Source organism: Medicago sativa, chromosome 1 (genome assembly GCF_051527215.1).
Source record: "Medicago sativa cultivar Bolivia chromosome 1, Bolivia_mono, whole genome shotgun sequence".
NCBI lineage: Eukaryota > Viridiplantae > Streptophyta > Magnoliopsida > Fabales > Fabaceae > Medicago > Medicago sativa.
In genome coordinates this window covers 47,250,682-47,264,775 of record NC_140749.1, presented here as the reverse complement: position 1 = coordinate 47,264,775, position 14,094 = coordinate 47,250,682, and the positions used below count along the sequence as shown (strand labels likewise).

At 33.9% G+C, this 14,094-nt stretch overlaps 1 protein-coding gene across 1 annotated transcript; it reads right to left on the bottom strand.

The window, feature by feature from the left end:
- Positions 1 to 12,058: 12,058 nt before the first annotated feature.
- Positions 12,059 to 13,873, bottom strand: LOC146954985 (uncharacterized). Its single transcript, XM_085747147.1, has 2 exons — positions 12,401 to 13,873; positions 12,059 to 12,178 (listed from the first exon to the last, which is right to left on the bottom strand). The coding sequence occupies exons 1-2, from the start codon at positions 13,871 to 13,873 to the stop codon at positions 12,059 to 12,061; spliced, it is 1,593 nt and encodes a 530-aa protein (XP_085603273.1).
- Positions 13,874 to 14,094: the final 221 nt, after the last annotated feature.

The window sequence follows — 14,094 nt, the reverse complement described above, 5'->3', positions numbered from 1 at the left end:
GAAAATATACAACGCGCCTTTAATTGATTAACCAAAAAAATCTGCGACAGTTCACCCTAACAGTCGCAACAACTGTTGCAAAAATGCACTTTGAGGCAGTTGCAAGGCAAGGGTCGCAGATGAAGTGTCGCAATTTGCAGTTTTTCTTGTAGTGATTTTAGAATTTTTTAAAATGGCCTTAATGGGGGTTAAGTGAATTTCCTTGTTAATTTATGGATTTTACTCGTTTTTGACCTTTTTTCTTTTCACTAAAAAGGGCTTAAAGTGGTCGAGGCTTGTCGAATCGAAGCATGTAATAGTTCCTATGAAATATAACAAGCATATATTCGACTTCCAAGGTTGAATTTATCATTTTCAAACACGGACAAAATGAGGGTTAAGTGAATTTCCTTGTTAATTTACGGATTTTACTCGTTTTTGACCCTTTTTAATTCACTAAAAAGGTCATAAAGTGGCCTAGCCTTATCGAATCGAAGCATGTAATAGTTCCTATGAAATCTAACAAGCATATATTCGAATTCCAAGGTTGATTTTATCATTTTCAAAAATGGACAAAATGAGGGTTAAGTGAATTTCCTTGTTAATTTACGGATTTTACTCGTTTTTGACCCCTTTTCTTTCACTAAAAAGGTCATAAAGTGGCCTAGCCTTGTCGAATCGAAGCATGTAATAGTTCCTAGGAAATCTAACAAGCATATCTACGACATCCATGGTTTATTTTAGAATTTTTTAAAATGGCCAAAATGGGGGTTAAGTGAATTTCCTTGTTAATTTATGGATTTTACTCGTTTTTGACCTTTTTTCTTTTCACTAAAAAGGGCTTAAAGTGGTCGAGGCTTGTCGAATCGAAGCATGTAATAGTTCCTATGAAATCTAACAAGCATATATTCGACTTCCAAGGTTGAATTTATCATTTTCAAACACGGACAAAATGAGGGTTAAGTGAACTTCCTTGTTAATTTACGGATTTTACTCGTTTTTGACCCTTTTTCTTTCACTAAAAAGGTCATAAAGTGGCATTGCCTTATCGAATCGAAGCATGTAATAGTTCCTAAGAAATCTAACAAGCATATCTACGACATCCACGGTTTAGATTAGAATTTTTTAAAAAGGCCAAAATGGGGTTAAGTGAATTTCCTTGTTAATTTACGGATTTTACTTGTTTTTGACCTTTCTTCTTTCACTAAAAAGGGCTTAAAGTGGTCGAGGCTTGTCGAATCGAAGCATGTAATAGTTCCTATGAAATCTAACAAGCATATATTCGACTTCCAAGGTTGATTTTATCATTTTCAAACACGGACAAAATGAGGGTTAAGTGAATTTCCTTGTTAATTTACGGATTTTACTCGTTTTTGACCCTTTTTCTTTCACTAAAAAGGTCATAAAGTGGCCTAGCCTTATCGAATCGAAGCATGTAATAGTTCCTAGGAAATCTAACAAGCATATCTACGACATCCAAGGTTTATTTTAGAATTTTTTAAAATGGCCTTAATGGGGGTTAAGTGAATTTCCTTGTTAATTTATGGATTTTACTCGTTTTTGACCTTTTTTCTTTTCACTAAAAAGGGCTTAAAGTGGTCGAGGCTTGTCGAATCGAAGCATGTAATAGTTCCTATGAAATATAACAAGCATATATTCGACTTCCAAGGTTGAATTTATCATTTTCAAACACGGACAAAATGAGGGTTAAGTGAATTTCCTTGTTAATTTACGGATTTTACTCGTTTTTGACGCTTTTTAATTCACTAAAAAGGTCATAAAGTGGCCTAGCCTTATCGAATCGAAGCATGTAATAGTTCCTAGGAAATCTAACAAGCATATCTACGACATCCATGGTTTATTTTAGAATTTTTTAAAAAGGCCAAAATGGGGGTTAAGTGAATTTCCTTGTTAATTTACGGATTTTACTCGTTTTTGACCCTTTTTAATTCACTAAAAAGGTCATAAAGTGGCCTAGCCTTATCGAATCGAAGCATGTAATAGTTCTTATGAAATCTAACAATCATATATTCGAATTCCAAGTTTGATTTTATCATTTTCAAAAATGGACAAAATGAGGGTAAAGTGAATTTCCTTGTTAATTTACGGATTTTACTCGTTTTTGACCCTTTTTCTATCGCTAAAAAGGTCATAAAGTGGCCTAGCCTTATCGAATCGAAGCATGTAATAGTTCCTAGGAAATCTAACAAGCATATCTACGACATCCATGGTTTATTTTAGAATTTTTTAAAAAGGCCAAAATGGGGGTTAAGTGAATTTCCTTGTTAAGTTACGGATTTTACTCGTTTTTGACCTTTTTTCTTTCACTAAAAAGGGCTTAAAGTGGTCGAGGCTTGTCGAATCGAAGCATGTAATAGTTCCTATGAAATCTAACAAGCATATATTCGACTTCCAAGGTTGATTTTATCATTTTCAAACACGGACAAAATGTGGGTTAAGTGAATTTCCTTGTTTATTTACGGATTTTACTCGTTTTTGACCCTTTTTAATTCACTAAAAAGGTCATAAAGTGGCGTAGCCTTATCGAATCGAAGCATGTAATAGTTCCTATGAAATCTAACAAGCATATATTCGAATTCCAAGGTTGATTTTATCATTTTCAAAAATGGACAAAATGAGGGTTAAGTGAATTTCCTTGTTAATTTACGGATTTTACTCGTTTTTGACCCTTTTTCTTTCACTAAAAAGGTCATAAAGTGGCCTTGCCTTATCGAATCGAAGCATGTAATAGTTCCTAAGAAATCTAACAAGCATATCTACGACATCCACGGTTTAGATTAGAATTTTTTAAAAAGGCCAAAATGGGGTTAAGTGAATTTCCTTGTTAATTTACGGATTTTACTTGTTTTTGACCTTTCTTCTTTCACTAAAAAGGGCTTAAAGTGGTCGAGGCTTGTCGAATCGAAGCATGTAATAGTTCCTATGAAATCTAACAAGCATATATTCGACTTCCAAGGTTGATTTTATCATTTTCAAACACGGACAAAATGAGGGTTAAGTGAATTTCCTTGTTAATTTACGGATTTTACTCGTTTTTGACCCTTTTTCTTTCACTAAAAAGGTCATAAAGTGGCCTAGCCTTATCGAATCGAAGCATGTAATAGTTCCTAGGAAATCTAACAAGCATATCTACGACATCCAAGGTTTATTTTAGAATTTTTTAAAATGGCCTTAATGGGGGTTAAGTGAATTTCCTTGTTAATTTATGGATTTTACTCGTTTTTGACCTTTTTTCTTTTCACTAAAAAGGGCTTAAAGTGGTCGAGGCTTGTCGAATCGAAGCATGTAATAGTTCCTATGAAATATAACAAGCATATATTCGACTTCCAAGGTTGAATTTATCATTTTCAAACACGGACAAAATGAGGGTTAAGTGAATTTCCTTGTTAATTTACGGATTTTACTCGTTTTTGACCCTTTTTAATTCACTAAAAAGGTCATAAAGTGGCGTAGCCTTATCGAATCGAAGCATGTAATAGTTCCTATGAAATCTAACAAGCATATATTCGAATTCCAAGGTTGATTTTATCATTTTCAAAAATGGACAAAATGAGGGTTAAGTGAATTTCCTTGTTAATTTACGGATTTTACTCGTTTTTGACCCTTTTTCTTTCACTAAAAAGGTCATAAAGTGGCCTTGCCTTATCGAATCGAAGCATGTAATAGTTCCTAAGAAATCTAACAAGCATATCTACGACATCCACGGTTTAGATTAGAATTTTTTAAAAAGGCCAAAATGGGGTTAAGTGAATTTCCTTGTTAATTTACGGATTTTACTTGTTTTTGACCTTTCTTCTTTCACTAAAAAGGGCTTAAAGTGGTCGAGGCTTGTCGAATCGAAGCATGTAATAGTTCCTATGAAATCTAACAAGCATATATTCGACTTCCAAGGTTGATTTTATCATTTTCAAACACGGACAAAATGAGGGTTAAGTGAATTTCCTTGTTAATTTACGGATTTTACTCGTTTTTGACCCTTTTTCTTTCACTAAAAAGGTCATAAAGTGGCCTAGCCTTATCGAATCGAAGCATGTAATAGTTCCTAGGAAATCTAACAAGCATATCTACGACATCCAAGGTTTATTTTAGAATTTTTTAAAATGGCCTTAATGGGGGTTAAGTGAATTTCCTTGTTAATTTATGGATTTTACTCGTTTTTGACCTTTTTTCTTTTCACTAAAAAGGGCTTAAAGTGGTCGAGGCTTGTCGAATCGAAGCATGTAATAGTTCCTATGAAATATAACAAGCATATATTCGACTTCCAAGGTTGAATTTATCATTTTCAAACACGGACAAAATGAGGGTTAAGTGAATTTCCTTGTTAATTTACGGATTTTACTCGTTTTTGACCCTTTTTAATTCACTAAAAAGGTCATAAAGTGGCCTAGCCTTATCGAATCGAAGCATGTAATAGTTCCTATGAAATCTAACAAGCATATATTCGAATTCCAAGGTTGATTTTATCATTTTCAAAAATGGACAAAATGAGGGTTAAGTGAATTTCCTTGTTAATTTACGGATTTTACTCGTTTTTGACCCCTTTTCTTTCACTAAAAAGGTCATAAAGTGGCCTAGCCTTGTCGAATCGAAGCATGTAATAGTTCCTAGGAAATCTAACAAGCATATCTACGACATCCATGGTTTATTTTAGAATTTTTTAAAATGGCCAAAATGGGGGTTAAGTGAATTTCCTTGTTAATTTATGGATTTTACTCGTTTTTGACCTTTTTTCTTTTCACTAAAAAGGGCTTAAAGTGGTCGAGGCTTGTCGAATCGAAGCATGTAATAGTTCCTATGAAATCTAACAAGCATATATTCGACTTCCAAGGTTGAATTTATCATTTTCAAACACGGACAAAATGAGGGTTAAGTGAACTTCCTTGTTAATTTACGGATTTTACTCGTTTTTGACCCTTTTTCTTTCACTAAAAAGGTCATAAAGTGGCATTGCCTTATCGAATCGAAGCATGTAATAGTTCCTAAGAAATCTAACAAGCATATCTACGACATCCACGGTTTAGATTAGAATTTTTTAAAAAGGCCAAAATGGGGTTAAGTGAATTTCCTTGTTAATTTACGGATTTTACTTGTTTTTGACCTTTCTTCTTTCACTAAAAAGGGCTTAAAGTGGTCGAGGCTTGTCGAATCGAAGCATGTAATAGTTCCTATGAAATCTAACAAGCATATATTCGACTTCCAAGGTTGATTTTATCATTTTCAAACACGGACAAAATGAGGGTTAAGTGAATTTCCTTGTTAATTTACGGATTTTACTCGTTTTTGACCCTTTTTCTTTCACTAAAAAGGTCATAAAGTGGCCTAGCCTTATCGAATCGAAGCATGTAATAGTTCCTAGGAAATCTAACAAGCATATCTACGACATCCAAGGTTTATTTTAGAATTTTTTAAAATGGCCTTAATGGGGGTTAAGTGAATTTCCTTGTTAATTTATGGATTTTACTCGTTTTTGACCTTTTTTCTTTTCACTAAAAAGGGCTTAAAGTGGTCGAGGCTTGTCGAATCGAAGCATGTAATAGTTCCTATGAAATCTAACAAGCATATATTCGACTTCCAAGGTTGAATTTATCATTTTCAAACACGGACAAAATGAGGGTTAAGTGAACTTCCTTGTTAATTTACGGATTTTACTCGTTTTTGACCCTTTTTCTTTCACTAAAAAGGTCATAAAGTGGCATTGCCTTATCGAATCGAAGCATGTAATAGTTCCTAAGAAATCTAACAAGCATATCTACGACATCCACGGTTTAGATTAGAATTTTTTAAAAAGGCCAAAATGGGGTTAAGTGAATTTCCTTGTTAATTTACGGATTTTACTTGTTTTTGACCTTTCTTCTTTCACTAAAAAGGGCTTAAAGTGGTCGAGGCTTGTCGAATCGAAGCATGTAATAGTTCCTATGAAATCTAACAAGCATATATTCGACTTCCAAGGTTGATTTTATCATTTTCAAACACGGACAAAATGAGGGTTAAGTGAATTTCCTTGTTAATTTACGGATTTTACTCGTTTTTGACCCTTTTTCTTTCACTAAAAAGGTCATAAAGTGGCCTAGCCTTATCGAATCGAAGCATGTAATAGTTCCTAGGAAATCTAACAAGCATATCTACGACATCCAAGGTTTATTTTAGAATTTTTTAAAATGGCCTTAATGGGGGTTAAGTGAATTTCCTTGTTAATTTATGGATTTTACTCGTTTTTGACCTTTTTTCTTTTCACTAAAAAGGGCTTAAAGTGGTCGAGGCTTGTCGAATCGAAGCATGTAATAGTTCCTATGAAATATAACAAGCATATATTCGACTTCCAAGGTTGAATTTATCATTTTCAAACACGGACAAAATGAGGGTTAAGTGAATTTCCTTGTTAATTTACGGATTTTACTCGTTTTTGACGCTTTTTAATTCACTAAAAAGGTCATAAAGTGGCCTAGCCTTATCGAATCGAAGCATGTAATAGTTCCTAGGAAATCTAACAAGCATATCTACGACATCCATGGTTTATTTTAGAATTTTTTAAAAAGGCCAAAATGGGGGTTAAGTGAATTTCCTTGTTAATTTACGGATTTTACTCGTTTTTGACCCTTTTTAATTCACTAAAAAGGTCATAAAGTGGCCTAGCCTTATCGAATCGAAGCATGTAATAGTTCTTATGAAATCTAACAATCATATATTCGAATTCCAAGTTTGATTTTATCATTTTCAAAAATGGACAAAATGAGGGTAAAGTGAATTTCCTTGTTAATTTACGGATTTTACTCGTTTTTGACCCTTTTTCTATCGCTAAAAAGGTCATAAAGTGGCCTAGCCTTATCGAATCGAAGCATGTAATAGTTCCTAGGAAATCTAACAAGCATATCTACGACATCCATGGTTTATTTTAGAATTTTTTAAAAAGGCCAAAATGGGGGTTAAGTGAATTTCCTTGTTAAGTTACGGATTTTACTCGTTTTTGACCTTTTTTCTTTCACTAAAAAGGGCTTAAAGTGGTTGAGGCTTGTCGAATCGAAGCATGTAATAGTTCCTATGAAATCTAACAAGCATATATTCGACTTCCAAGGTTGATTTTATCATTTTCAAACACGGACAAAATGTGGGTTAAGTGAATTTCCTTGTTTATTTACGGATTTTACTCGTTTTTGACCCTTTTTAATTCACTAAAAAGGTCATAAAGTGGCGTAGCCTTATCGAATCGAAGCATGTAATAGTTCCTATGAAATCTAACAAGCATATATTCGACTTCCAAGGTTGAATTTATCATTTTCAAACACGGACAAAATGAGGGTTAAGTGAACTTCCTTGTTAATTTACGGATTTTACTCGTTTTTGACCCTTTTTCTTTCACTAAAAAGGTCATAAAGTGGCATTGCCTTATCGAATCGAAGCATGTAATAGTTCCTAAGAAATCTAACAAGCATATCTACGACATCCACGGTTTAGATTAGAATTTTTTAAAAAGGCCAAAATGGGGTTAAGTGAATTTCCTTGTTAATTTACGGATTTTACTTGTTTTTGACCTTTCTTCTTTCACTAAAAAGGGCTTAAAGTGGTCGAGGCTTGTCGAATCGAAGCATGTAATAGTTCCTACGAAATCTAACAAGCATATATTCGACTTCCAAGGTTGATTTTATCATTTTCAAACACGGACAAAATGAGGGTTAAGTGAATTTCCTTGTTAATTTACGGATTTTACTCGTTTTTGACCCTTTTTCTTTCACTAAAAAGGTCATAAAGTGGCCTAGCCTTATCGAATCGAAGCATGTAATAGTTCCTAGGAAATCTAACAAGCATATCTACGACATCCAAGGTTTATTTTAGAATTTTTTAAAATGGCCTTAATGGGGGTTAAGTGAATTTCCTTGTTAATTTATGGATTTTACTCGTTTTTGACCTTTTTTCTTTTCACTAAAAAGGGCTTAAAGTGGTCGAGGCTTGTCGAATCGAAGCATGTAATAGTTCCTATGAAATATAACAAGCATATATTCGACTTCCAAGGTTGAATTTATCATTTTCAAACACGGACAAAATGAGGGTTAAGTGAATTTCCTTGTTAATTTACGGATTTTACTCGTTTTTGACGCTTTTTAATTCACTAAAAAGGTCATAAAGTGGCCTAGCCTTATCGAATCGAAGCATGTAATAGTTCCTAGGAAATCTAACAAGCATATCTACGACATCCATGGTTTATTTTAGAATTTTTTAAAAAGGCCAAAATGGGGGTTAAGTGAATTTCCTTGTTAATTTACGGATTTTACTCGTTTTTGACCCTTTTTAATTCACTAAAAAGGTCATAAAGTGGCCTAGCCTTATCGAATCGAAGCATGTAATAGTTCTTATGAAATCTAACAATCATATATTCGAATTCCAAGTTTGATTTTATCATTTTCAAAAATGGACAAAATGAGGGTAAAGTGAATTTCCTTGTTAATTTACGGATTTTACTCGTTTTTGACCCTTTTTCTATCGCTAAAAAGGTCATAAAGTGGCCTAGCCTTATCGAATCGAAGCATGTAATAGTTCCTAGGAAATCTAACAAGCATATCTACGACATCCATGGTTTATTTTAGAATTTTTTAAAAAGGCCAAAATGGGGGTTAAGTGAATTTCCTTGTTAAGTTACGGATTTTACTCGTTTTTGACCTTTTTTCTTTCACTAAAAAGGGCTTAAAGTGGTCGAGGCTTGTCGAATCGAAGCATGTAATAGTTCCTATGAAATCTAACAAGCATATATTCGACTTCCAAGGTTGATTTTATCATTTTCAAACACGGACAAAATGTGGGTTAAGTGAATTTCCTTGTTTATTTACGGATTTTACTCGTTTTTGACCCTTTTTAATTCACTAAAAAGGTCATAAAGTGGCGTAGCCTTATCGAATCGAAGCATGTAATAGTTCCTATGAAATCTAACAAGCATATATTCGAATTCCAAGGTTGATTTTATCATTTTCAAAAATGGACAAAATGAGGGTTAAGTGAATTTCCTTGTTAATTTACGGATTTTACTCGTTTTTGACCCTTTTTCTTTCACTAAAAAGGTCATAAAGTGGCCTTGCCTTATCGAATCGAAGCATGTAATAGTTCCTAAGAAATCTAACAAGCATATCTACGACATCCACGGTTTAGATTAGAATTTTTTAAAAAGGCCAAAATGGGGTTAAGTGAATTTCCTTGTTAATTTACGGATTTTACTTGTTTTTGACCTTTCTTCTTTCACTAAAAAGGGCTTAAAGTGGTCGAGGCTTGTCGAATCGAAGCATGTAATAGTTCCTATGAAATCTAACAAGCATATATTCGACTTCCAAGGTTGATTTTATCATTTTCAAACACGGACAAAATGAGGGTTAAGTGAATTTCCTTGTTAATTTACGGATTTTACTCGTTTTTGACCCTTTTTCTTTCACTAAAAAGGTCATAAAGTGGCCTAGCCTTATCGAATCGAAGCATGTAATAGTTCCTAGGAAATCTAACAAGCATATCTACGACATCCAAGGTTTATTTTAGAATTTTTTAAAATGGCCTTAATGGGGGTTAAGTGAATTTCCTTGTTAATTTATGGATTTTACTCGTTTTTGACCTTTTTTCTTTTCACTAAAAAGGGCTTAAAGTGGTCGAGGCTTGTCGAATCGAAGCATGTAATAGTTCCTATGAAATATAACAAGCATATATTCGACTTCCAAGGTTGAATTTATCATTTTCAAACACGGACAAAATGAGGGTTAAGTGAATTTCCTTGTTAATTTACGGATTTTACTCGTTTTTGACGCTTTTTAATTCACTAAAAAGGTCATAAAGTGGCCTAGCCTTATCGAATCGAAGCATGTAATAGTTCCTATGAAATCTAACAAGCATATATTCGAATTCCAAGGTTGATTTTATCATTTTCAAAAATGGACAAAATGAGGGTTAAGTGAATTTCCTTGTTAATTTACGGATTTTACTCGTTTTTGACCCTTTTTCTTTCACTAAAAAGGTCATAAAGTGGCCTAGCCTTGTCGAATCGAAGCATGTAATAGTTCCTAGGAAATCTAACAAGCATATCTACGACATCCATGGTTTATTTTAGAATTTTTTAAAATGGCCAAAATGGGGGTTAAGTGAATTTCCTTGTTAATTTATGGATTTTACTCGTTTTTGACCTTTTTTCTTTTCACTAAAAAGGGCTTAAAGTGGTCGAGGCTTGTCGAATCGAAGCATGTAATAGTTCCTATGAAATCTAACAAGCATATATTCGACTTCCAAGGTTGAATTTATCATTTTCAAACACGGACAAAATGAGTGTTAAGTGAATTTCCTTGTTAATTTACGGATTTTACTCGTTTTTGACCCTTTTTAATTCACTAAAAAGGTCATAAAGTGGCCTAGCCTTATCGAATCGAAGCATGTAATAGTTCCTATGAAATCTAACAAGCATATATTCGAATTCCAAGGTTGATTTTATCATTTTCAAAAATGGACAAAATGAGGGTTAAGTGAATTTCCTTGTTAATTTACGGATTTTACTCGTTTTTGACCCTTTTTCTTTCACTAAAAAGGTCATAAAGTGGCCTAGCCTTATCGAATCGAAGCATGTAATAGTTCCTAGGAAATCTAACAAGCATATCGACGACATCCATGGTTTATTTTAGAATTTTTTAAAATGGCCAAAATGGGGGTTAAGTGAATTTCCTTGTTAATTTATGGATTTTACTCGTTTTTGACCTTTTTTCTTTTCACTAAAAAGGGCTTAAAGTGGTCGAGGCTTGTCGAATCGAAGCATGTAATAGTTCCTATGAAATCTAACAAGCATATATTCGACTTCCAAGGTTGAATTTATCATTTTCAAACACGGACAAAATGAGGGTTAAGTGAATTTCCTTGTTAATTTACGGATTTTACTCGTTTTTGACCCTTTTTAATTCACTAAAAAGGTCATAAAGTGGCCTAGCCTTATCGAATCGAAGCATGTAATAGTTCTTATGAAATCTAACAATCATATATTCGAATTCCAAGGTTGATTTTATCATTTTCAAAAATCGACAAAATGAGGGTTAAGTGAATTTCCTTGTTAATTTACGGATTTTACTCGTTTTTGACCCTTTTTCTTTCACTAAAAAGGTCATAAAGTGGCCTAGCCTTATCGAATCGAAGCATGTAATAGTTCTGATGAGTCCAATATTCCAAAAATGGTCATTTTTCCTCCAAACTCACGAAATTGCTTGATAATGTGATTCAAAAATGCATTAAACAGAATGGAAAGTGGTTATTTGGGTTAAAATATGCAAATGGCAGAATTTTGACCCAAACAGATTTTGGGGATAAAATGGAGAAATGGAATAGAAAGAAAGGGACGCCACACTCTCTAATCCAAGAAAGTGATAAGTCTATGGGATTGAGGATCACCACAAGAAAGGATTCTTGATATGATCAAAATTGGTCCAATCCAGAACCAAAGAGCAATTGCTCAAAAACACACATAGTGTAGTTTTTCACTCAAAATAGTCTTGTTTTATTCATGATTTTCGCCCCTTATATATATGAAAGAGGTCACATTCTGTAATACAAGGAATATAACTCATGAAAACTCTAAGAATTCAGCCATTAGTCTAACATTAATGCCTAGTGCTGAATAATTGCAAAAATGGTTACAAATTGATTTTGAATGAGAATTGTGCAGCCATAATTGATGTGGGGCGGCTCTCAAGATGCTGAAAACGTGTCCATCTGATTTCCTCAATGAGTGGCCTGAAAGAAAACAATTCATTGTGCTTTAATGTGTGGCAGCACCACTTCCTTCTTTCCTTTCATGTCATGTGCTATTTTTCTTCCTCCCATTAATGTTCTTGATTTCTTTTCACTATACTTTATTCAGCATATTATTTTCTTTCTAAAGTAAAGCAAGTACGCCATTTAAAGCTTATGAATGCTTTAAAATGGATAAAACACACTAGAAATTTAAACTTAGTGTTTTTGGCCAGAATTGGTCCCTTACACTTTTATTACAACAAAAAATAAAAAACATCAAAATGGGCAGCAAGCAAGCCCTCCCTCCATTCCATTGTGGCCCTCATCATACTCCCCCTCTTCGAAAGAATTCGTCCTCGAATTTGGAAGCTATACAACCTCCAGGTTCAAACACAATTCTTTCAAATTTTTGTGGTACCTTCTTTGGGAATACATCTTCACATTCCTGCAAGAGAAATTTAGTACAACTTGGAAAATTTTGAGTGTTAGTCAACAAAGCCACCTTTTTGCAAAGTAGTAAATATAGGGGCTGTTTGTTCATGACTATTTCTTGAGACTCTCCTTTTTTTTCAAACAAACTATCTTTCTTTTCTTTTGATTTTTCTTTTTCTTTTTCTCTTTTTTCTTGCTCATATTTTTCTTTCATTTTCTTTTGATCATCTCTTACCTCACTAGGACTCAATGGTGCAAGAATAATCTTTTGACCAGAATGCATAAAAGAGTACTTGTTGGTTCGGCCATCGTGAAGAACACTTCTATCAAACTGCCAAGGTCTCCCTAACAACAAATGACTAGCCTCCATTGGTACTACATCACACAAAACAGCATCTTTATACTTACCAATTTTAAAACAGACCTCTACTTGTTTATCACAAATCATTTCTGCATTTTCATTAAGCCATTGAAGTTTGTAAGGCCTTGGGTGAGGTTTTGTTTCTAATTCCAATTTAGACACCAAGCGTGTACTAGCAACATTAGTACAGCTACCTCCATCAATAATTAAAGAGCATACCTTCCCTTGAACAAGGCATCTTGTGTGGAAAAGAGTTTCCTTTTGATTTGATTCCTCCTCCTTAGCTTGATTTCCAAAAAACCTCCTAATCATGAAAAGGTCTCCACTTGGTATTTCTTCAGCCTCCTCTTCAACATAGCCATCATGATTCTCTACCTCAACGTGTTCATTCTCCTCAATCATCATAGTTCTCTTTGTTGGACATTGAGAAGCTATGTGACCTTGACCTTGACATTTGAAACACTTAACACTTTTGTTAGTAGAAGTACTTTGAGAAGGGTTTGTTTGTATACCTTTAGGATCAGCCGTGGACTCCTTTGGAATTGATGAAGAGGCTCCCTCCTTCTCTATTTTATCCTTCCAACTTGAAGAATTAGAAGAAGAAATGTTTCTTCTAACTTGGCCTTTTCTTTTGAGTTGTTGTTCCATTTTGATAGCTTGATGTACCAAGTCATCCATTTCAACATAGTGATGAAGTTCAACAATGTCACTAATGTCATGATTTAGACCATGAAGAAATCTGGCCATGGTTGCTTCATTTTCTTCCTCCACATTAGCTCTAATTTTTGCAATCTCCATCTCCTTGAAATATTCTTCAACACTTTTCGAACCTTGAGTAAGTCTTTGCAATTTGTTGTGCAAGTCTCTATGGTAATAGGAAGGCACAAACCGTCTCCTCATGATTCTCTTCATCTCATCCCAAGTATCAATCGGTTGTTCTCCATACCTCCTTCTTTCTTTGATCAATTGATCCCACCATACTAAAGCATACTCCTTGAACTCAATGGAAGCAACCTGCACTTTTTCAACATTAGAGTAATTATGGCAATTAAAAATTTGTTCAATTTTAGTCTCCCATTCTAGGTATGCTTCTGGGTCACTCTTTCCAACAAAAGATGGGACTTTGATTTTTATGCCTCTTAAATGATTTTCCCTTGGTCTCCTTCTAGGTCTCCTCTCATCCTCATCACCACTACCATCATTAGAATTTTGAGACCTTCTTTCTAACTCATCAACTCTTTGTTGGAATTGTTCAGCTTGTTCTCTTAACAGCCTCTCAAAATGCTCACGCATTGCTCTCATTTGAATCGTCATAGCTGCTGTTCTAGGTGAAGGTGGATCAGACATGATTGTGAAATTTTGTGAAATTAGTAACAAGTGTTTAAAATGATCCTTACCACTCAAATTGCTCTTTTAGTTCTTTAAAGAAACCAAAAACAATCAACAATCCCAAAGACTTAACACAAAGAAAGACACTAAAACAAGAAACAAAGGATAAAGGTTGACTAGAAACGAAAGAAATAAAGAAAAAAAAATTAGAGTGTGGCAGAAACACAAAAAGGAGCAAT